The 25,470-nt window shown below is 42.0% G+C and overlaps 1 protein-coding gene across 2 annotated transcripts in view; it reads right to left on the bottom strand.

The window, feature by feature from the left end:
• The window catches only part of ERI3 (ERI1 exoribonuclease family member 3), a 189,352-nt gene that overhangs the window by 135,025 nt on the left and 28,857 nt on the right, over positions 1-25,470 (bottom strand). The window contains exons 3-5 of one of the 2 annotated variants that reach the window (XM_033152328.1): positions 23,669-23,785; positions 16,771-16,830; positions 14,443-14,534 (exon numbers count right to left, since the gene is read on the bottom strand). In XM_033152328.1, coding sequence (XP_033008219.1) covers positions 14,443-14,534; positions 16,771-16,830; positions 23,669-23,785 — 269 coding nt within the window. The remainder of the gene's footprint in view (positions 1-14,442; positions 14,535-16,770; positions 16,831-23,668; positions 23,786-25,470) is intronic. The other variant, XM_033152329.1, reaches the window with a different exon arrangement.

Genomic DNA, 25,470 nt, shown 5'->3' with positions numbered 1-25,470 from the left:
CAGCCCATCACCCATGCCTTCCCCAAAGTGAACATTAACTTCAATTTGAAAAAGCTGATAGGAGAAAACAGAAAATCAAGCGGAACATGGGCACCCTCTCCACTGAAGAGTCAGGCACTCTTAAAGAAGAGAATGACAGAAAAACGCAACAGAGCCAAGCAGAAAGCTGCACAATACCAGCGAAGCAGCAGGTGACAGCAGAGCTTAAATTTCTCCTGGGTTCTGGAATCTCACAGCAGGCAAACCTCTGGCATTTGGGCCAGACAATGTGAGACAAGCTGTGTTCTTGCCTTGACAAAACACCCCGCCCAGAAACAGTCACCATTAGCATGTGTTCTGCCAGTGAGAAACCTCCAGAGCCAAAGGACAAGTGCAGCAATTAGCAATGCAGGGAGGGAGGGGGGCAGGAGCTGTTTAACTGCACAACCCCAGAGGTCAGTGCATCTGACTCCTAGCACTTCCATAAATATTACATGAATGGGGGGGGGTTAAGCTTCCCTGAACGAATTCTCCCTTTGACCCTTCCCCTCATCCTCACATTCTACATGCAGCTCAACATGTTAGCAACGTTATGTAACACATGCAAAAGGCCAGATAATAATTTGTGTAAATGAAGGGAAGTAGATAAAAGTGTTGACTGCAAGAGTGACCTAGAAAAAGCAGGGATCTCCAATACCCATCCGTGTTCCCTATGCAACAGTTCTTCTATATAATGCATTTATCATCTGCTCGGAGTCAGTGCCTCACAATCGATCCATCAAAGCACAGGACATCAGAAAAGGGAAAACAGAACTTTCAGCAGTACATGGATCATGCAAGATATGAAGAGTCAACTTGCCATACGACTGTGATTGCATTCCATCACCACTGAACTTCATGTACCATGGGTAGGGATGCAAAATGAATTAGTTCGCTCTGAATTTCAGAGTGAACTGATCTGATCTGCATATCCAGGATTAATGCACAGAATAAAATGTGATTTTGTGGTGTTTGATTTGTTTGTGCACCTATACACACACAGATGTGAACCTATGGCCACCCCACCCCCTCAAGTATTTCCTTGGCCACAACATGGCATATTCCTACAACTTTTCTTTGCAAAAAAAAAAAAAAACAGCTTCAGCACCTTCACAGCTCTTTTCAGAATATATATATACACACATACCAGCCCTGTTTTGCCTTTCTTAAAAACAAATTAAAGTCCACCTGAACAGTTCTTCCCCAACCTGGTGCCCCCTGAGTTTCAATTACAACTCCCTTCATTCCTCAACACTGACCATGTTAGCAGTGGGTGATGGGAGTTATAGCCTAAAAGCATATGGAGGGCACCAGTTGGGAAAGGCTGCACTAGAGAGAGAGAAGAAATAGAATCCTTCAGGAATTCACCTAGCACGAGGCTCTCACCAAAACCATCCTGCTTCCATGTGATATAGTAATCACCAAGTGACTTCAATGATCCTAGTGTACCTCTTAGCCTGATAGCTATTTGACCATTTAGACATTTCCCACACTGGTTGTACCAAGAAGGTGATAAGAAGGCAAGGTCTGCAAGTATCCTGGAACTGAGAAAGAGCCCCAGCCTTCATGCATCTCCTATGATCGTGCTCTAATGCTCCTTGACATCCCTCTGAAGACGGTGAGCTATTTGTAGTCACCACCATGATTTGTTAGTAATTATTTTCATGGTGTCACATTGCTGTCACACTGCTAACAAAGAGACAGGCAGCCTGAGGCTGCTTGCAAGAGACACTCAGAAAATGTGGCGGGGGGTGGGGTGGGATTGTCAGGTACCCAAAGACTCTCTTTGCTCAACAGAGCTTTCGAACCAGAGCCCTTACAATAGCCTAAAATCAATGGTTCCTCAGAAGCAGCAAGCCAGCACTATCTTGCACTTTGGCCACAGAGGCTGAAATTAATTACTATCCTCCTCGCACTATCCCTGAAACAAAGCCAACAAAGCCAGCAGGTTCGTGGTAGTTTAGATTTCCTTAAGCTATTAACGTGCTAGAGAACTAAAGCAAAGACACATACAAAATGTGGGTGCAGATGACTTTAGCTATCTCCTTTCAAGCTGCATTCCCCCCCCCCCCAAGCACTACAAAACCACTGTGAAGTCTACGTATCCCAGTATCTGCAAATATGCTAATTTATACACAGTGACAATGTATTTCTTCAGTCTGGCCCGCCTTAGCTGTTTAGCATTCCCAGTGCAAGGGACAGTTTGCAGAGAGACACACGCACACTGTCACAGCCTAATGGCTTGTGCCCGGTTACCTTGCCCTCGTGTCACTGAAATCCCAAGAACTTCCTATATGCCAGCTCCATCCATCCATCTTGCACCGTGACTGTGATACTCAGACTGACTTGTCAGTCAAAGGTAATCATCCTTCCCTCACTATCTGCATTGCTTGCTTGGTCCCCATGAGAAATGTCAGCAATTCTAAGACCAGATTGTTGCACAATACATATACAGCCAAATGAAAGTGAGCTGCCACACCAGCTGACCTTTCAGGCTGCCTTGATCCTGCTGCATAGAATAATGGTGAACATGGCTCCTTGAGCAACCCTAAATGTTCACAGCTTCCAATAGGTATGATCTTCCTTCTGCTCAATGTAACGGCTTGCACATCATACATCACTACAACAGGAAGAAAAGTGCCAAGAATTCTGAGGACATTAAACTAATTGTAGAAGCTTAACCTGAGAGTGTGTGTCACATAAAGACAAGTTGCGAAACTTACCATATGCTCCAAAAATTGATATGTGGCCGCCCCCTCTGAATGGCCCTGATCACTACTTAGAACGATTTAAATGGTCCATAAAATGTAACTGATGCAGCAGCTCATGGGGCAGCAAAATGATGTCACAATTCAAGAGGATGGTTTGACCTCATCTGTACCTGCAGAATTAGTGGAAGGAGGATGTTGGCTCCCAGTTTGCACTGTTTCCAAAGCCTCCAAAGTCCTAGCACTACGATAGCTAAAGAACAAGCAGATACAGTCACACCTCAAAGGCAGAAATGGTGAAACATTGTTCATACAGGCTGATAATGTCGGCATCGATGCAGCACAGAAGGATAAATAATTTAACTTTAGCCATACCTAATACTCCTTGCTATTTAACTTTGCCCACAGTCATTTTGCTTGCCCCCTCCCCAATATGATAGTATATACTGCTTTTTTCAGCTTCAAAGTACTGCCTCCAACAATACTGAAGGTTCTTGGTCAACACATAAAGCGGAGCCTATAGCCAAAACAGATCATCTTGTATCTTAACAGGTTTCATCTCTGACCTCTGCCTTTCACTAACAACTTAACAGATAACAGCCATTTAACTCAATTTTGCTACAACCTAGCCAACCTCCTGGCAAATAGAAGGGGACGAAATGGAGGCAGTGAGAGATTTACTTTTCTTGGGATCCCATGAATCACTGCAGATGGTGACAGCAGTCACGAATTAAAAGACGCCTGCTTCTTGGAAGAAAAGCAATGACAACCTAGACAGCATCCTTAAAAAGCAGAGACATTACCTTGCCGACAAAGGTCCGTATAGTTAAAGCTATGGTTTTTCCCAGTAGTAATGTATGGAAGTGAGAGCTGGAACATAAAGAAGGCTGATCGCCGAAGAATTGATGCTTTGAATTATGGTGCTGGAGGAGACTCTTGAGAGTCCCATGGACTGCAAGAAGATCAAACCTATCCATTCTTAAGGAAATCAGGCCTGAGTGCTCACTGGAAGGACAGATCCTGAAGCTGAGCCTCCAATACTTTGGCCACTTCATGAGAAGAGAAGACTCCCTGGAAAAGACCCTGATGTTGGGAAAGATGGAGGGCACAAGGAGAAGGGGGGTGACAGAGGAACAGATGGTTGGACAGTGTTCTCGAAGCTACCAACATGAGTCTGACCAAACTGCGGGAGGCAGTGGAAGACAGGAGTGCCTGGCGTGCTCTGGTTCATGGGGTCTCGAAGAGTCGGACACAACTAAACGACTAAACAACAGCAGCAGCCAGCCAAAGAACATAGAGCCCTAGAGTTTTCAGCATCACACACACAAAAAAACTCCAGATCTCTAGAGCTAACAGAATGGAAAAGGAGCTCCAAGATTATCTACCTAACCCGACGCACTGAAAGCATTATCTACATCTGGGCAATTTAAGACCCACATGCCAAATACAAATAAGGGCATCCTTTCTGTAGCTTGTCAAGTATTCACTGCATCACATAGCATGCCAGCTACCACCTTACATTGTATTTTATTACACTTTAGCCCAGCATATCTTTCAGGAAATAGCTCTGTCCATTTGGCGGAATGCAGTGTCAGCAAACCCAAAGTGTAAGTTCTCTTCCCTATCATGGTCCAGAAAGCTTCAGCAGGTATACAATCCAACCTACGCTGAAAAGTCATCCAGCAGAACGCTATGCTAACTGATTGTGTCTCCCCATCTTATTAAATTATCATCAAGCAAGGAAGTTGGTCAATAACCTCAAAAAACACCTATATGAATATTTGGCAATATGCAAATATAAATATAATTGATGAATAATCAATTACAAAGCTGGTGAAAAATCAATTTAAAATATCTAATCAGCTAACTTTCCTATTTCTTGATTTTCTTAGGCCTCTTGTGGAACACGCATCAACAGAATAATGTCCTGATTATAGGAAGGAATAGGAAGGAATAGTACCACTCTATTCTGCCTTGGTCAGACTACACCTGGAGTACTGTGTCTAGTTCTGGGCACCACAATTTAAGAAGGATGTTGACAAGCTGGACAAGATGATCAAGGGTCTGGAAACCTTAAAGTCTATGAGGGATGGTTGAGGGAGTTGGGTATGTTTAGCCTGGGAAAGCAGTGACTGAAGAGAGATATGATAGCCATCTTCAAATATCTAAAGCATTAATTTACTTATTATTAAATTTGTATACTGCCCTTCATTCATAGATCTCATGGTGGTTCACAGCAAAAAACCAAGATAAAAACACAAACATATAATAAAAATAAGAACAAAAACAAAACAATAAACCCCCTCACTCTCACTCCCTCCCCTTGTTGCTGGTTGTGCTACAAATGACTAATGCAGTCTATGTGGGTTAGTGGGCTGGTATTTCATTTATCACAGTTTTAAGGGGAGAAAAACATGCTCACAATGACATAAAACAGATGCTTATGAACTAGTAGCTTTTATAGACTTTTGTATGGCTATGGTACCTGTAGTACCACCACTGCCAGTCTCTGCATACTTTTTCCTCAGTCTCAACTACAAGAAAATAGGACAATGCTGCCACCACCCCCAATTATGAATATACAATTTTATTAAATAATAATCTCCTCTCTCTCTAATACCTGGATATCAGTTTCTCTATGTGTCCCCCCCCCTTTCTTAGCATTTACTATCCCTTGTGATACTGTTGTCTGGCTTCATTCCCATGGTCTTAATTTCCAAACCAATACCACTGTGCTCTCTCACTTCCACTGTGTCAAAGCTCATTATGCTTTCAGCTAACACACCACCAACCCCTTCAGATACAGGGATGAAGCTCTTACCCTTTGTGTATAGAAGATTAGACAAGCTGAAGTTTGCCGTCCATAGCAAGGTAATCCCTACGTGAACGGCTTAGTTACAAGCATCTCACCCAAAACCAATTCCTAGAAACCACAGGGAGAGGGAGAGGGGGGGGGGAGACACTTGCAGGATTCGACATACAACCCTCCATTCCCAAACAAAGCAAGAAAAAGAAAGCAGCAGAAAAGGTAAGTATGCAGAGCCATAAAATTAGAAAATACAGGACTGAGAAAGCGGGTGCTTGGATTACAAGAACTAGTTTAAGTTTCCTTTTGTCTTGAAGAGTGAGAGATTTGGGGGTAAAATAATAGTCAGGGGTTTAGAAGCTCACTGCCTGCAAAAGGTTCAATTTGGCCTCCGATGCTCATTGATCTTTATGAATCTGCTGGGAAAAGTCATCTGGGGGTTTGAGTTGAAGTGTCACCAAAATGAAATGCCATTCATTTCTACCTGTCTACCCACAGGAGGTTGTGGAAGCCCTCCACCTAGACAAAAGGAGGTGCTATGGATTGGAAAGTCACGGCTTCCAGATTCAGCTGTACAAGTAGTCCTAAATGGGACTGTGGCCCCCAAAGTACAGCAACTGCAAAAAATCCAGAACAGATTCAACGGGTGCATGGGGAGAGGAGGGAGGGAAATTTACACTGTGCAAACAAACATCCTTGCACTAATAGAACTACTGTGTTGGATACCACTCTTAATGTTCTGTCGGGTTTTAACTCTAATGGGGAAGTTATGGATTAAATTTTGTAATGATTTAATTCTGCAATGTTGCATGTTGGTAACCGGTTGTGAGCCACTTTGTAAAGAAAAATTCTCCCAAAAAGTGGGATATAAATTTATTAAATAAATAAAAGCAATAACCAGATGAAGCAGAATTCAGTACATACACAGTACACACATAGGTCTTCTACTTGTTTATTCCAGAACTTATTATGCTGACAGCTATTTTTATGGTGAAGCATGTAACATAGCAGCATAAGCATTATATGTACTTGGAAAAACAAGCCAAGGATCAGCACTTAACCATGGTTTCCCATTTATGTGTGAACTGAAACAATGCTTAATGATTTCAAGACAAGCAACTTTGAACTATGGCTTAATATCCTGGCTTGTTTTGAAGACACTAACCATACTTTCCAGATTCACATATATTGGGGAGCTATGATTAAGTGATGAATCTTGTTCTGTTGTTTGCGTGAAGGGAAGAGCTAAAGGGCAGAAAAGAGACTGCCTGCAGCAGTTGCACACTTCTCATGCATATTTGGCTTAATAGCATGTGAAAAGTGGTTTATCTGCTAGGATTCTTGGAGGATTGTGAATTCTGCATTTGCACAGCTTGACTGCAGAAGACACATAATCTTGCCCTTATTTCGCCATTGCTACACCTGTCATGTAATCAGTTGTGAGATCTGACAAATTCTCCAGGCAGAAATTTTAACTGCTTGGCATTATTCAAAGCAACTTATTTGTGTGACTGGTTAGGTTTGTGTTCTTTTTAAGATATAGATTTCTTGATTTGGAAGCAAAATTCTTCACTCAACGAATACAGGGCAATAAGCACAATAGCACTACTCCTAAAAAGTCACACATCCACCAGTATTAGCATCTCAGGAAGCAGTCTCTCACACTAAAAGATATTAGAACTTGTGCATGAGTCGACAGTATTAACAGTGAGGTCCAGTGTAGCATGAGCAAATGCAACATGATATCTCCTCCTCCACTCTGTAGCATGTTGCACACTTCCAAAATCTCCAGAACAGATTTTGGAGTCACAGGTGGAGCCTGGAAGGTGAAGGAAAAAAAGCAGAATTCCTGCTGCACACATGGATTTCAGCAAGCAGGTGGATCTTACTGGGTGCCGCCATAATACTTGGGTTCAGTTAACTTAAACCTAGAACATGGTTGGTAGCTTAAGACCTTGGATGTATGAAAGTCAAGTGGTTTATTCTCTGAGCTTGTAATAGAGAGCTTCTGCCCTTCCCATTGTTCTTGATATATTCTGAATGTGGCATCGCCAAGTCTTCTTGTAAAACTTGGACAAGGGAAAATTAAAAACAGTAAAATCAAATTAAGCAATGGTATAATTCACTGCTAAGGATTCACTAATGTGCATCCCAAGAAATGCACCAGAGCTATAAATGTTTCTAGTATGTTTTATCACCATATTAGAAAGTGAGCACTTGCTTTTTAACCACTTATCAAAATAAAAACTTCTGAGCAAGTAGTTTCCTGGAGAGAAATGAATTAGTCAAGTCTTTCCTGCCATGGAAATAATCAGATAAGCATTTTCACATCTTAGAAGTTTACTTTTGCAGGTGGGACTTGTTCTGCTTCTCAACCTCAGTCCCAAACAGTACTTAATATTCTGTTTGGATCAAACTAAAGGTTCATCCATCCCATCATACTCTTTCCCACAGTGGTCACTGAGATGCTTTGGGAAAGCCCACTAGAAGCAGAGCGTGAAGGCAATAGCCTTCCTCTGCTGCTGCCCACAGTAACAAGTAGGTTCCATTGAAATATCATGGCTAATAGGCATTAGAGGCATATTTGCCAAATCCCCATTTGAAGCCAATGGCGATAATGACATCTTCTGTCAGACAGAAGATGGATCTCTAGTCTGACCCAGCTTGGCAACTATTATACTAAGTTATCTTGGGTGCTACTCCAAGTCAACACAAAAGTGAAGTTCCTTCATGATATAAATGGGGTGCAGTATGACAGCCTGTTCCTTGTATGTGTGGAGGAGCTTCTCAGGGAAGCCTACTATTTTTATATTATATGTAGGTTGTGAATAAGAGGAGAATGAACAGGGTGGAGATCAAGCCTCAATATCAGCTTCCAGAAAATCAGACAAGGTTGAAATATCTATGCTCTACTTCTGGTTCTCCTGGATGGTAATGATGAAGCTAGACAAGCTGAATTATCCAGGATATAGCACAACGCATCAATATAATGATATAGCAGACAGGAAAGAATGACTCACCAGGTGCTGGTTTGCTTTGAGGAGAGAGAAAAAGAATACAATGCCATCCCACCATACTGTTGGAACGGGGAGATTTTCCACAGAGATACAGGGCCGAACAGGGAGGCTTACCCAGAGGGAAGCCTGGTGTGAATGAGCCCTAGGCAGTTCCCTCATCTGGCCCCTCCAAGGAAGCAAGACCCAGTGGTTTGTAACAAAAAATACACAATTCACTGTTCATAACAATTATACACATCGCAGTTTGCTATAAATACACTGATTTCCAAGAATGACCTGCTTACACCAGGTCCAAGCTTTGCCTTGAAGTTTCACATTCTCAAGTAGCTCCTTGGAATCCCCTTCCCACAGCACTTGTTCTCAGGCCTAAGGACCCATAAGCTTAACAAGACTGAATCTCCACTCACGCATTTCAGCCTGGCAGGTCTGGTGCCTCTTATCTCGAGCTTCAGGTAGTTTCTTTTTAATTAATAGCATTTCTGTATCGATGGAGGAAACTCTAACACCCAGAATGAATGGCCCTCTCTCATTAGATCCAGTGCTGTCATGATGTATTCAAGCTGTGGAGGAGAATTCATTTCCTCTCAGGTGCATGGACTTTTCTTTTCCTTAGGGGGGAGGTTTTTAGAGTGAGTGACTGTATTCGCCAAACCTGACATGAGACTACGTTGATGTGAAATGCCTTTGTCAGGACAACCCTTCAGAAAGGTGATGTTCCCACTCAGGGGCTTTTTCCTCGTTAAAGAAATTGCATCTTAACAAGGAAAGGAGGCTAGTAAGCAGAAGGAGAACAGCTGTCTTCCTTTTGCCAACCCGATTCCTGCTGATCAGTGGGGGCTGGGAATCAGGAAATCCACCCATGCACATGTTGGATACAGAATCAGCACCTGGTTTCTGACCCCAGGGTTACAATGAGCCTTCTGGGCAACAACTCACCACGTATCGCAAACAGGTCCATGATACTATTCTGACCTAAGCTCATCACTACTGGATATTCACTTATGCCTAGCTGCTGTCAACATCTAATGAAGAACCCTGGAACCCTGAAGCTAAACAAAATAATGTGACAGTATGCCAGCTATGAATCTACTGGAATAGAAACAGCCTTGCTTCAGTTATCCATTACCTGGTAACTTCTACTGCAATGCATGGGTATGGGGCTTGAAAATGGTTTGGAAACTCCAGTTAATTCAGAATATGACCATGAGACTGCTAACTGGGACCAGATGATATGAGCACATCAAGCCAGTACTTCACTGCCTTCACTGGTTCTGTTTCCAGGAGGAGTTAAAAAGTATTGGGATTTACTTTTAGGGCCTTTCAAAGCTTAGAACAAAGATACTGAAGAACTCTTTTTTTCTATCCCTACACCTACCTACCTACCTAACACTTCAGATTTTCTTCAGGTCCTTCTTCATGTGCCCTACCAGGTGAGGTGCAGGATGTGGCCCCTCAGATGCTGAACTACAACTCACATTCTTCCTATCAACCATGCTTGCTGGGGCCTTTAGGAACTATACTCAGCAATATATGAAGAGTCCAGGTTAGCACCTCCACTGCAACAACAAGTGACAAAACCTTAGAATTTTTTTCTGAAACACTGAAAGAAAGAGGATGGAAAGTACTGAGAAAGAGCCACTGATTCTTATTCCAACAATGAATTGGAGCTGTAAAAAAACGCATGTTTGCTCCTTGTACTAATATGCCCATTAAAGTGAAACACAAGATAGAGACCTCCCTCAAGTGCAGTATATTTTCAGAAATATATCAATTAATTTTCCTGTTATCATCTGGAATGAAAAGATTAATACCTGTTAACCTGCCACATAGTTTTGCACTTATTTGATATTAGTCCAGCCTTTGACTTTTAAAAAATCTGCATCTGAAACAGTAGGATTCCTGAAAACTCACTCATCTATCATAAGCAAAACAGCTGTTTATCCTTTGCACAATAATGCCATATTAGTTAGCTTCCCTCTGGTGCACTCTTAGAATATAATTGAACTTCGCTGAGGAATACATCTGAGGTATGCTGCACATTCAAGCTACTGTGCCTCTTTTGGTCCTTGAGGCAGCATATCAGCTCTTCACCAATCCCATTTGAAAAGAGATGTAGCTCAGTTCTGCTTTGCTAAATCTTATTTGGCAATGTGTCTAAACACATGCAAACTTAATTAGTTCAGGAGGGAGCCTCAGCATTCATAGTGATGGATAAAAGTAAATGGGGAAATGAGACGAGTCAGGGCTGGCAGCAAGCGCTCTCTCACTCAAGCTCAAGCCAAGTTTGCCAACATGCTGCTAATCAGATGTGATGCCACTAAGGCTCCCGCAGCCCATCTCCACTGGGACAAAGTGATGGGCTGTTCATTAACAGGTAGCTGTTGAAGCCCTTACTTCCATGAAGCAGGAATCACAAAACCACAGGTTTCCCACCTGGCACCAGACATGTCCAAGGATTAGCCTCTGAAACTGTTGTGTAAAATAACATTTTAAAATAAGATAAAATGCATGGTGGGGGAGATGAGCCATTTACAACATCTTCTGAGGCTACAATGGAATGTTCTCTCCCACATGGATGAAAATGCGTGTAGAAGATACATAAAGAATGACGTTAACAAACTCAAAAAGGATCTGTGGTGTCTCCTGCTGGCCACGAGGCCTCAAATCCACATTGCAGGAAGGAAAATCCTCATTATGTTCTTTTCCCTCAGAATCACAGAAGTGTATGGTATGTTTGTCCCAGATATGTTTTTTAAGGCTTCCATAGTAGAATTATACACCTCAACTAGCTAGCTCTATTCCTTAACTGTTTTGGAATGAAGTCCCTCACTCCTGCCAACCAAGTGTTGTTATTGTTCAGTCGTTCAGTCGTGTCCAACTCTTCGTGACCCCATGGACCAGAGCACGCCAGGCACGCCTATCCTTCACTGCCTCTTGCAGTTTGGCCAAACTCATGTTAGTAGCTTCTCGAAGCCAACCAAGTATCCAACTTAAAATAGGCCTGCACACACTTGAACTATTGCTTCTTGTTCTGTATTTAATTATCCTGGGCTTTCTTCTCTATGTCAGCCTCTTTCACATTCTATTTGCAAACAGTGCAAATGGACCTGATAAATCTCAGCAAAGCTACTTCACTCAGTTTTTATGTTTTTTTATGCATTTCAAGTTCTTTACCATCTTTGATGCTCATTCAAATCCTCTCCAGTTTGTTTGTATCCCCCTTAAAATGTGAAAACAAAAACTAGACAAGCTGCTCCAGCTGAGTAGCACCTTCCATCCTTTTTGGAAGCATTTCCGATCATGTGATATATAAATTTGGTTAAATAACTAAATAAAAATGTGGACAGGATTCAACAAAAGAAGATTCACTACCAGAGAGTTAAAAAAGTTGACAACCAGAATATGTAATTCCAAATGCTGCAGGTAAACAACTCCAAATGATGGAGGTAAACAAACTAAGGTACATATGTTTATTTTATTCTGGCTGCTTGGAGGCATGCACAAAAACAATCTGAGATTTTTGCAATAAAGACTGAAGTGATAGTGAAAGGTGGCAATGATTCTGGAGGCACACAAAGGCAAAAGATAAGCATTAAACACAAAAATGTCCTTATGGAGTACCAGAATCCAGCACTGATACAATGGCAATTCCTCACCTAATCCCAAAGACACAGGCTATATAGATATGACCTAAGGGATCGTTTGGCCATCTGTAGGGACACTGATCCATCACATATGAGAAACTCACCTTCATCAACCAAGTGACCTTCAGACATTTTGGACTACAACTCTCCTCAGCCCCAACTAGCACAGGTGGCTGGGATTGGTGGAAATTGCAATCCAAAACATCTGGATGGCATCAGGTCAGGGAAGGCTTGACTTGCCCACAAAGGTAACTCTGTGTTGCAGATTTAGGGCCAGATGCTCTGACACCAAAAAAAGATGTAGAGAAAGTTGTAGGGATAAATAATGTATATTTAGGCCAATGAAATTCTGAATTTTCTCATACTGACGCTTTAAAGCAAATTAAGCTCTGCTAAATCTCTGCAACAAGGTCAATCTATGTTGGCTCTAGACAGGGCTTCAAAGAGGGCTCAGATACAGACCGTTCTGCTAACACAAATACAAAAAAGTAATTATTTTGTCTAAAAAAGAGCAACACCATTTCTTTCCACATTGGGTGTTTTGCTGTCAGTTCAGTTCCAATTTTTCAAGTTACCACTAGTAATCAGTCCAAGCAAGTAAGTGCTCAAGAATCCTTCTCAATGCTGAATGGAATAAGCATGGATTCTCTCCAGCAGCATGCCCTCTTATGACTTGTAGAAATTCACCTGTGATTGAAAGCCAAGCAGCACAGCTAACAAGTTGTGGATGTCAGGTTAGCACTGTATATGTCAAGTGCACAACCTTTTTCTTGTAATATAACCGGCATCACTCTGCTAGAGAGGCAAAGATCAGGTCACATGAGCCCCAGTGCTTTCTGGCTGTCCAGATATTACTGATAAACAGGGATAAGTGGCTTTTATGTACATGCACTCAATTAAGGAACATAATAATGCACTGTAGTTGAACAGATTCAAAATCGTTGTGGTGTCTCCTGCTGGTCACTAAGTCTCAAATCCTTCTTCATACTGTGAATGAGAGGACCACAAAGGAAGTACACTTTCACATGCCACATGGAGTATGCCATGGATAGCTTTAAAAGGTTAGTCAAATTCATGGAGGATAAAGCTATCAAGGACTCTAAGTCATGATGGCTATATACTGCCTACAGGATCAGAGGAAGAATACTGAACACAAGTTGCTGAGGAACAGGAGTAGGGGAGGACCCTTGCTTTCATGTCCGTGAGAGTTTCTGCTTGACTAGTGTGGAAAACAGGAAGCTCAACTAGATTGGCTTTTGGTCTGATCCCGCAGGGCTCCTAACCCCTTTACATCAGCATAATGCTAGGCACCTTGTATAGTTCAATAATACAAAACTGTGATAGACCAAGTCAGGGAGTTACAAAGACATGGAGCTGTATCAGCTCCTCCAGTATTAAGTTGTATTGCTGTTGACTGAAGTGAAGTGCTGTAGCTCATTTTCTATAGAATATGTCTAGGAAAAAAGAACTCTTGGCTAATAAGGCCCCAAACAATGCAGATTAAAATATGTCAATATCACAACTATTTGTTTTAATTTAATTTTGATGTACAGAAGCTGATATCTTTCAATATGAAAGTAGGGAAAGACCATCCCCTTTTAAACCTGCTGACAGTCTTATTGGGGGGGGGGATAAAAATGAACCCTATATATCCATCTTTTCTCAAGCAAGAAATACAACGTTCCTTGCTCTTCAGTTCCTTGCTCTTCAAATTAGTCATCATTTCTGAAAGAAAGGATCTTCAAACAGACAGTAATGTGGTTCAAGTTCAAGAAAAAATGCTCCTGCCAAATCCTGCACTCCGTTTGTTTACAATATGGACTATTTAGATGGGGGGAAATGCTGAGATACAGGAATGCATCAAAGCATGCAACTTCTAGGGATACGCGGGGGCCTCAGCATCTTGTGTATCTGACCAAGGAAATGATGGGTGCCACCTTTACTCCCAAATGTAGCATGCTCCATAAAGTCCCCTTCAAGATGGCTAAGTGCTCGCACACAGGGAAAGAGTGACAGGCATGATATGACCATCACTAGACATGTATCAGTACCACACCATTTGAAGACATTTTACTTCCAAAAGGGGTGTGCTACCTAGAAAGTTAAGATACAGGAGGAATGGTAGCACACACTTCCCTTTACTTCTCCAAAATAAGGAAGACACATGAAAATCCTAGCGCAGGAGGAAATCTTGAGAAGCGGCAAGAGTGCTCATAACATGAATGCATAATCCTCCATCCCATACTCACATTACTTTCAAGTCCCAGTCTCCACAGGTTACAAAAATTGACTTGACGCTGGGATCCAAGAGGCCTTCCTTTGCCATCCACTCATCGACCCTCTGAAAGAAACAGATGAGCTTTCTGAGACACGGAAAAAAGACACAACAGTTAAATGCTGATAAGCCTCACAATCACAAGAGAAGAAAATTGTGATCTTATCCGACACGGCTGCCCCCCCCTCCCATCTCATTCTGTTCCCCTCCTCATCTCTATGAAAGTATGCTTGGACCTTTGAAGATTTCTGATAGGAGACATCAAGCGGCCAGAGAAGGGGTGATCTTATCAGGAATCACAACACTTCTGCTTACAGAATGGCCGTCACATTTTAATATTACTTGGCCATTTCCTGTGTGTTTTGAATAGCCTTCCCCACGCCATAAAACAGATAGCTTGGTAAATCAACAGTTACAAAAGGACCTTTTTCAACATACCCTAAGCAATTGCTTACAGAATTGTTCGGATCTGAACAAGCTGGACTTTAACCAAGGAGACCCATCAAGCAATCAAAGGTGGAATAGCGGAGTACAAAAATAAGGGTTCCTATCCAAATCTGTAGGGAGTGAGAAAGCCTTGCAAATAAATAACCTTGTAAACACAATTATTCCACTGCTTTATTATTCTAACAAATATCAACTTATTCTCTGTAATAGACAGGTGTAAGGACACATTTTCCTCTTTCCAGAAGCAGAAAAGTGGTGCAAGAATATGAAACAAGGACAGCAGATAGGGCACAGGGATCAAAAGGGGCCGACAACATGGGAACAGGATATATAGTACGAGCACTGGAAAGACACATGGAACCATGCAGGGCATTAAAACAACAGGTACCTTCACTATATTGTTTTCTGTGCCTGCTTTAAAAAGCCTGTGTTTCATTATGCCCACCATGAATTTAATTTTAGCATGCAATTTTAACAGGTGATTTTAGTACGCATAATTGTTTTAAAATTACTGATTTTAGTTTACATTTTGTAATGTAGCTTTTTTTTAATGTTTGTCTCTTGTTAATAACTTGGAGATATTTTGCTTGACTGGTGTACAAATTTCATTAAATGAATGAAAACAAACAAACAAACAAAAAGACCCCAGGCACATTCTTGACACCTCCAGATACAGGTAGCAAAGACTCCTGTCTGAAACCCTGTAGAGCCACTGCCAGTCATTTTAGGCTACAGTGATCTAGATTGTCCAGCAGTCTGACTAAATATAGGACAGATTCTCATGTTCTCAGCAGGGTGTATCAACCCTTTACTGGAGCTGCAATTCTTCAAGTGCCAACATTACTCAGTAGCTCCACCCTTCTGGATGGAATTGTAAAACTTAATTGTTTCATACTGAGCACCCTATGCAAATTTCTTCACTTGTCTTGTATGGAATGGGCCTTCAGGATCTCACTGGTGGCCCTAACCACAGGAAGGAGACTCAAAGAGTAATAAACTATGAAGGTTCATTCCACCTGCCAGGGGAAGTTTTTGAGCAAAGAGCAGAAGAAAAGTCTTCTCATCCAGGCCAGCTGAGGCTGCTTCTAATGCAGTCAGGAGGAAGACTCAAAACTGAATAGCATCCAGGGATTCATAGCTGTCCCCTTTTGCCTCACTCAGGCAATTTCAAGCTACCCCTGAAGCAAGAGAGCACAACTTTAACCTCTAATCAGATTTCCTTACACTAGCTGTGGTTACAATTGTTTTGATTAAGAACCATTAGGCACAAATCCTGATGGGAGCAACACATCGAGCTGCAGTCAGAATAGGCTCTCCCTCCTGGAGGACTCCATCCATAGATGCCAAACAACAAAAGCTATTGATTGTAAAAGTACTTTCAGCTAATTAAGCCTTAAATGCTGCAGGAATTCAACATTAAGCAGATGGCACTATTAAGATTATCTCCTGCATTCAGGACCCTCACAGACAAGATTTCATGGGCACTATTCTTTCTGTTTATTACTGAGTATTTAAGCAGATATGTCCATTAATTTATCATCTTTCATGCAGTTGTCTTAATGCAACATTGATGACCCCTGAAGACCATCTCCTGTAAGAGAGTCCCCCCAACACACACCTCCCCTCATGACTTCTGGCAGGAGTCTGGACATGCTGTCAGTACCTTTGACAAGAACAGCTGGAAATGACAGATCAATGGTTCAATATTCTCAACAGCATGTCACTGATGTGACAGCAAATGTTATTCTAATGAAGCTGTAATCATAGTCAAATTACGTGGTTCAATACACAGGAAGAGGAAGGGGGAAGGGAAAGAAGGTGTCAGAGGTCAGGAACTAAAGGTTATTAGGCTTACCTCAAGCACTTGCTGGAGACTGGGCTGCCCATCTACCATGGCTTGAATAATTCCAGTCAGCTGAAACAAAGGAAATGGAGAAAACAAAAACAAAGAAATGAGTGATAACACTAAAAGGAATATATTTTCCCCCCTGCTCTTCTCACTGATACTGCAAAATACTGCTCTGCTGCATTTAGATGGTACCAAAGCACTGGCACTCATAGAAATCTAGATGAAAGATCTGCCCAAAGCAAAGAATACTGTTCTAAGCTTCACACTCAGCTAAATTTGAGGGGATTTTAAAGGGAAATAGCTTATTGGAGACCCAAACACAACAGTTATCCCAGTTATAACAGGAACGGTCTTTGGTTAGAACAGCATTTTCTCTCAGCTGAGATTTATTTGAGGCCTGTATCTTCCCTTGCAGCTGGGGCTCCGGCTCACTAGTTTATCCATCAAATTCATAGGACTAAAATTATTCCTTGCCCAGGCACAATGAATCTTGCCCACATCTGTTCTCTTCTTGTGCACGATAATTTAGGCTAATAGAGCTGACACTATTCATGAGGATGAGTCAGAAGGATCCTCCTCTTTCAATTCAAGGTGTTGGACTAGATGACATCCATGCTTCCTTTCCAGAGCCACACTTCAGTGATTCTATGAACCTGTTCAAGATGTATGTTCAGTGGTCCTTCTCAATGTCCAACTGCTAAGTGGCAGTTGGGGGATGAGAGAGAGCCTTTTCAGCTGTGGCATCAAAACTGTGGAACAGTCCCACATGCATGTTCATGCACCTCTCAGCCTCCAAACTGTGATTCGGAGCAATCAGTGTCTCTTACTTACACTCTAGTTCGCTTCTCATACAGTATGGCAGAGGTTTTCAACCTTTTTGAGTCCATGGCTCCCTTGACCAAGTATATTCTTTCTGGGCAACCCTGTGGGGCTCATAAGCCAAGTTAGTCACCCCTTGCCTGCAGAGCTGGCAGCCTCTCACCCTTTTTCGAACACCTTCCCTTGTGGTGTGTTCCCTCAGCCTCCTCCCCTCTCCTTGGGAGTCCTCTGGGCAGCCACTGCTGCCACGACTCGGTCTCTGAGCTGCCCCTCCTGCCCCAAGAAGAGGTGCCTCCTCACACTGCCCCACAGGGGCCTGGGAAGGCACCCCCTGGCCAGCCCCAGAGGCAACCATTCGCCTGCGGAGCTTGTAGCCCGGGCTGCTGCAACAACAGCTGTGCAAGCCTTTGGAAGGCAGAGACACAGAGGGCATCCGAGGAGGAGGGAAGGAAAGAGGGACGGAAGCCAGTGTTTCCCCACAGCACACTGGTTGAAAACTACTGCTTTAGGGAATGGAAGAGAGGAGGCAACAGCCTTGCTGTTTGTCACAGAAGAATTGTTGTCATGATATCAGGACCAACAGTGCTATATGAATACTTTTCTCCAGAGTATCAAATATTTACCTTAGGGGAGCATGATCTACAACCTTCAAGCCAGCAGTTGGTGCTCTAGTTTAAAAGAATAAGTAAACTGCCCGCCGTTTTAGTGTGCAAGTTCTTCAGTGCCATTCCTACTGCATCCCTTATTTACATTTTACAGTCCAAGGTGTCCTCGGACACTACCGTACACTAGTGATTAACACAAGAGAAAGGACCATAAACAAATAAAATAACCTCTCCGGAAAAGCGAGGTGCTCAGTGTATCAGTGGTGCTGCTTTCCAGGGAATGGAGGAAAAAGTATCACAACATTATCAGACAGGAGTGCAAAGCTATCTTTCCAATTTTATAGACATTTGCAAATTTAATTTGAGAAGAATACTTTGCATTTTTAAAAACTGCAATGACATCATTCTCAGTACTCTCCTTATACAGTGGTACCTCGGGTTACATACGCTTCAGGTTACATACGCTTTCAGGTTACAGACTTCCGCTAACCCAGAAATAATGCTTCAGGTTAAGAACTTTGCTTCAGGATAAGAACAGAATTGTGCTCTGGCGGCGCAGCGGCAGCGGGAGGTCCCTTTAGCTGAAGTGGTGCTTCAGGTTAAGAACAGTTTCAGGTTAAGAACAGACCTCCAGAACGAATTAAGTACGTAACTAGAGGTACCACTGTAAAATGTTTTGTTTGTAAATAGAACATGTTTTGTTTATAATTTTTATAATTTATACAAAATATTGGCTACAACTCTTCAATAGGAGAACACTTCAGTCTCCCAGGACATTCTATACAAGATCTCAAAGTAGCTGTCTTACTACAAAGGAATTTCAAAAATAGACTGGAAAGAGAAGTTGCTGAATTGCAACTAATTACCAAACTTAAAACCATGGAGAGACCTGGTCTGAACAAAGACATTGGATTCTTATCTCATTATACATGACAAAGCTATCTTTAGCCATCTCACCCCTTGCTTTTTCCTGTAAGACCAACTGAAGTCATTAACAGTCGTCAACAGGTTTTCCACACCTATCAGCCAATCACCCATTTCCACCACCCTTCTGAGTAATACCGCTCCTCACTCTCTCACAATATATAAGGGTCTGGTGACTTCTGTTTCAGTGTATCTGAAGAAGTGTGCATGCACACGAAAGCTCATACCAAGAACAAACTTAGTTGGTCTCTAATGTGCTACTGGAAGGAATTTTTTTATTTTATTTTATTTTGTTTTGACTATGGCAGACCAACATGGCTACCTACCTGTGTCAATAACTCTATAGCAGTGATAGCCTAGAATGAAGGGGTGGGGTGGTCATTTTGCTTAACAAAATACACCAAACTGATGACAAAAACACAGAGGTTAGTTATTCCCAAGCCTCTGTTCTGATACAGGAAACCCTAATCCTTATGTACCATTGGGAGATGCTTAATAATAAAAACTCCATACACAAAGCCTTCACAACTTCCCTCCCCCCATCCCACCGGGGTGATCTACCACCAAGTGCCCTATGGGAAGGATTCCAGGAGTAGAAGGAAGGCTGCTGCAGCTGGACTATTTCCTTCCCACAGAGCCCCTGTGGGAAGGATCCTGATGGGTTTTAATAGTATTGTTTATTGTATTTTTAAAGTATGTAATTGAATGTTACTTGTAAGCAGCCTTAGTAGGATGTATATCTCAAAAGGGAAAATATAAACAATTTAAATAATAACACTAAATAAACACACAATTTGACACTTTTTAGTAGATTTATAATGGGGAAATTTATTTCTATAACCAAATCTATTTAGCAAGCAGCTTTATTGTGAAAGGCAGATAATAACCTGCACCCCACAAAAGCCAGATTGTCACTGAACCTCTATTCTAAGAATTAAGCAAAGGCCAGACTTACATTTGTATTTTTTTATTTTATTTTTTGGCTATAAAACTTCTGTTTCCCTCTTACAGTGCACAACATTATTCTCTATCCCCATTCATTCTTTTTGGTTTAATGCAACTAAATGCAAAGTGGTTTGAGTCTATAGTGGGGATACGTAAGGCAAGTGAGCTGGTCAGACTTCAGGAGGGGGAACCTGTGGTCCACCCAATATTGTTGGACTCCATCAGCCCCAGCCAGCACTTTCAGTCCTGTTTCCCAACTGAAACCAAGCCCAGGTACATGAAACTTCATTTGACTCTCCCTCTTCTATTGCCTCTCCCACAACCACAAGCCAGTTCTCAAATATTCAAAATTTAGACTGTAGACTGCTCAGGGATGTGTGTCTTGCCATTTCTTTATGTTGTAAGTGCCACTGGTGGTGCTATACAAATAATAAATATCAGATAGAAAACATGGTACAGCACCAGCAAGCAAGGTTCCACGCTTGTGTTTGTTTGGCTGGCTATCACTGGAGTGTGTGTGTGTGTGTGTGTGTGTGTGTAAAGATTAAACTCCAATTAAACTGTAATTGAATCTAATGAATACCAAATACCTGACTAGCTGAATAAGCAGCTCATAATGGAAAATTATTTTCTTGCAGTAACATCCCTAGAATGGTAACATATACCTTTTAGGGGAAATTTTTAATTTTCAGAATGCAACGTTCCTCTAGGTGGACTCCTGAAGTTCATCAAGTCATTATTAGGTGGAATTTTAAGAAGAGAGGGGGTCAGGGAGGCTGCATTCTTGAATTGGTTTTAATATTAATCCATAGTTTAATTAGGTAACAGCAGCTGCCTACAGGCTTCACATACTCTTGAAAAGGAAAATAAGTGTGTATGTTAACTGTTCTATGCCTCTTTCATTCCTTTTCCGTGTTATGAGAAAATAATTTTCCCCTAACAATCAAAATTGGACTGCAAAGAACAGAGTGACATGGACCAGAATCCAAATCTATCCTGTATATGGCATGGCTGTTCCTGCAAGTCCAGTTGAGATGTCTATTACAACATGTTCCCATATTTTCTGGAATCAATTTCAGTTTATGCACCCTGATGATGTGAACAGTTACTTGCTCTCTTGACTCCTGTCCATTCTGGTTGGTGAAAGCCAGCTGAGGCTGGGGCCCGACCAGGTAGGTCCAGGGTGTGGTGAACACATCTTTGCACAATGGAGTGGTACCTGCTGCCCTTAAACAAGCAGTAGTGCATCCACCCATAGAGAAGTCCACTCTGGACCCTGCAGTTCACAGTAACTATCTCCCGATCATGAATACCCCATCATGGACAAAGAGGTAGTGATCGTGGTGCTGGTACAATTGTAGGAGTTCCTGGAAGAGACAATCTATTTGAAACTGGCTCTAGGAATCCCACAAGATTCCCTCTTTCTGTCTCGTGATTACCACCAGTACGTTTCAGCTGAAAATATGAAAAAACAAATAGTTCATGCTCAGGTTTATGCTTCCCTGACCCCAGGCCAAGAAGAAAACACCTATGGTGTGCCCACCTGGCTTTAATAGCAACCAGAATTTGAGCACCTTACACCACAAGCCATTGTGGAAGAGTACAGTGTAGTATGGAAAAAAGAAACTATGTAGGTTGGTCCATGTCCTCTAGCTCCCTCTGTTGACAAAGTATTTCTGGCCCCGTGAGCTAGATTATCTAGGGGGGAAAACAGCATTAGCCCAGACTCACAATTCTGTTTAATTCCACATCAGTAAAATAGATCTCATGGTGCTCCAGGCAACAAGTCACATTTTTCAGATAACTCCACAGAAATTTGGATAAAGGTGTGCAATTAGTCAATTTGCCACATATGCTTCCCTTTGCCTTGGCAAGCCCTGCAGCTTTCCCTTGTGGAAATGGCAAAGACAGAAGAGGGCAGCACACCAGACACACTTCAAGACAATGTCAACAGCATGGATTTTCCTCTGGTGTTTATCTCGTACACCATCGTATTTCTAGCTTGAGACAGTTTGCTGATTACATAAGCACTTGTCTCTGGCGTACCATCAGATAATCGGACCTGGCCTTTCTGTGCAGACAAAAAGACCTATAAAGCTTACTGTCTATAAGTAGAGGTGCAGAGACAAAGCCTTTAACCAGCATTTAGCAAAATCAGTGCTTTGGGGAAAGCATAGAGGAGGGTTGCTGTTCATAGCTATTTAGACAAAAGCTTACAATAAGAGGTGAGAGAGAGGATACACAGGGAAACAGAAGAATAAGGGGCTCATTAGGTGACCCAAGAGCTGTGTAGCCTGCTGCCCATGCTATCATTCACCACACTAGACACTACCATGACAGCTAGAAATGCTGGCAGAAGATGGGAAAGGATTTAAACACCCTTGAATGTCATACAAAAGGGAGATGTTGGGCCACGTTCACCTTGTCCCATCATCATAACAAGCAGAGACATGATGTGCACCTGTTGAAATGATTCCATACAAGCACCTGCTCAGTGACAATGCCACATTTTGTATGGAAAATGGCAAGCAGAATTTCTGCTTACATTAGAGCAATAGCCTCCCCTTTCCCCCATGCCATTTACCATTGCTGTTTTTGATACAGAAGTTGATCTAGGTATCAGGATCCCAGCACTGAATAGATTATGAACATAATGTAAATTGTCTTGAAGATTTCACTGTACCCCAACTTCTTTTCTTCTCCATTTTAAAACTAGGAAATAACTAGGTTATTTTGGTGAGGAAGCCAATACACCAGACTTAACAGCAAAGTTTTAGCATTATACGAATAAACCTGGAGAGTTGATGGCATACACTCTCCCCTCTCTTCCTTTCATGTGTAGCAATTCCCCCTCCCTTTCCTAATTTGCAGCAATTTCCAGGGTTTAATTTTTAAAAAAATTATGTTTACTCTTTAAAAAATGCTCCAAGAAAGGAGAGGGGGAAAGAAGTGGCTTCATGATTGGCACAAGGGCCAGCCAATCAATGCAATGCAAATCCAGCTTCTGTTGAACATCAGAAAAACAGTTTATCCTGAGTTCAGTCTGGAGCAAAATATTTTACACGCACTGCAGAGTGAGCTCACTGGTAAAATTATGTACATCTAGATGCATCCTGAATTTGGCAGCCATATTTAATCAATGCACAAACTACTTCCTGCTGAACTGAAGTTTTTGCACGGGAACTGGAAAGTGGCAGGAAGGCAATAAGGAAACAGGGGGCAATATGTTGAACCATTGTCAGTGGCTACAGCTGTGCACAGTACAAATCCTATCCTGCTGCAAGTTGGAATTCCCAACCAAATTCTCACTACCCTGTAGTTCCAAAGCTTGTACTAGAAACTGCCTAAACATTTTCCACCTTTTCTCTATGAAGAGGAGAGCTATAAAATGAGTTAGTCATCAACCTTAGCTTTGTAAAACTATTTCAATGATACAAGTATCTCAGCAACTAACTAATGCATTCTAGTGCACTAATAAAAACAAACAATAAGCTAAGATTTCAGCAACTGCAAGGAAACTAGAAATAACTGCCTGCATTTCAGCAGCTCTCAGAAGGGACTATTCCTAAGCAACAAGAAACATTCAACTCTAGGAAAATGAAGTGTTTTACCTCTGTGCAGAAAGGTGTGAGCTGTGGATGGACCACTGGCTGCACATACATATGGAAGGTGGATTCAATCTCCATTGTCCGACCATTTAGCTTCAGGATGGGGAACTCAATGATCTCCTACAATAAGAAAATTAATACATTAAATGTTACTTTTAAGAAACATCCAGGGAAGTTAAAAAGGCAAGCTACAACTGAAAGGAAAGTGCATGTAATATCTGACAAAGAGCAGTAGTCAGGATGGGAACAATGGCTTGAAACCGAAGAACTACAAGCAGAGTGAAATGAAATGGGGATTTCCTGCCCCCCTCCATCCTGCTGAGCCCCCTGCGCCCCTCGGAAAACCACTCAGGAGGGTCACTGAATGCAACACAGAAGACTGCAGCAACATGAGCAGAATTCCCTGCTGTTGTGGCTCTGCTGGATGGATCTAAGGCAAAGGGATTTTTCTCAAAGGACCTCATCGTTCTACACAGATGGGCAAGTTTAATCCAATTTATTACAGCATCCCTTCTCCAGGACTTATTTTTTGCAGCCACAAAAATCTTGCACTGAAGCCGACCACACACTGGTTAGGGCACGTAATTGTACCTACCATGTGGGCAGGGAAGGCAGCAAAGAAGGCCTATTCTGCTGCTGCCACTGCATCCTCTACTAGCCAGCTGTCACTCTGCTTTGCAGTGATCTTAATGCCCTAGTTGGTGGAGAACCATGTGAGGTGTCTAATGTCACAACTGGCTGGGCTTTGTGGGATCAGTTTCAGTTGATGCAGCCTGAGGATGTTGACAAGTTGCTTGCAGCTATGCGTCAAAACTGCTTACTTGAGCTTAGTTCCCTCAGTGATAATAAAACTGAGCCAGAAGGGCATGACTAGGTGGGTCCAAGCATGGTGAATGCGCCTTAAATGGCAGGGTGGTGTCTGCTGCTTTGAAAGAGGCAGTAGTGTGTCCATGACTAAAATTGTTCACCCTGCGCCCACTAGTCTGGCTATCAACTGGTTTGTAATACACTTTTCTTGTGAAGTTGATTGAGAGGGTTATGGTGTGTGCAGCTGCAGGCATGCTTGGATGAAACTGATTATCTAGACCCATTTCAGTCTGGTTTCAGACCTGTTTTTGGGAACGAATCAGCCTTGATCACCCTAATGGATGGCCTTTACTGGGAGATGGATAAAGGGAGTGTAGCACTGCTTCATCTGCTTGATCTCTCTGTTATTTTTGATACCATCAGCCATGATATTCTCCTGGACTGGTTCTGTGGGATGTTCTGGAAGTAAAAAATGCTATTGTCTGCTACTGTCTGTTTACTATATTTCTGTAGATCTTATTAAAATTGTTAGTATTAAATATTATCATTATTTATTATATGTGGCCATCTGTTACATGACACTTTGCAAAGAGCAGGCTTCACAAGTTCCTACCCAAGGGGGGCTTTAAACCTAAGAATACACACATGAAATAGAGGAAAGGGAGAAAAATGTACATTGCATGTAAATATACAAATAAACTTCAGCTCACATACCACAATATCATCCCATTTGTCCCAGGTGCAAATATCTAGAACTGCAAGCACAGCCTGTTGGGTTTCCGCTTTTGAGAAACACTTCCATAGAAACTCAAGACAAATGTTAGACTCTATCTTCCACCCACACACCATATCCATACACACACACACATGTACATAAACCTGTACACTGTAGACATTATTATGTTCTGTGGCAAATTTATACTGACAAGAGGGAAAGAGAAACAACAGCATGTTCAACTATTTGAAAAATCAAAAATTTACATGGGCTTGTTAATAAA

Source organism: Lacerta agilis, chromosome 6, assembly GCF_009819535.1.
Source record: "Lacerta agilis isolate rLacAgi1 chromosome 6, rLacAgi1.pri, whole genome shotgun sequence".
Lineage (NCBI taxonomy): Eukaryota > Metazoa > Chordata > Lepidosauria > Squamata > Lacertidae > Lacerta > Lacerta agilis.
This window is presented reverse-complemented; position numbering and strand designations above follow the sequence as displayed.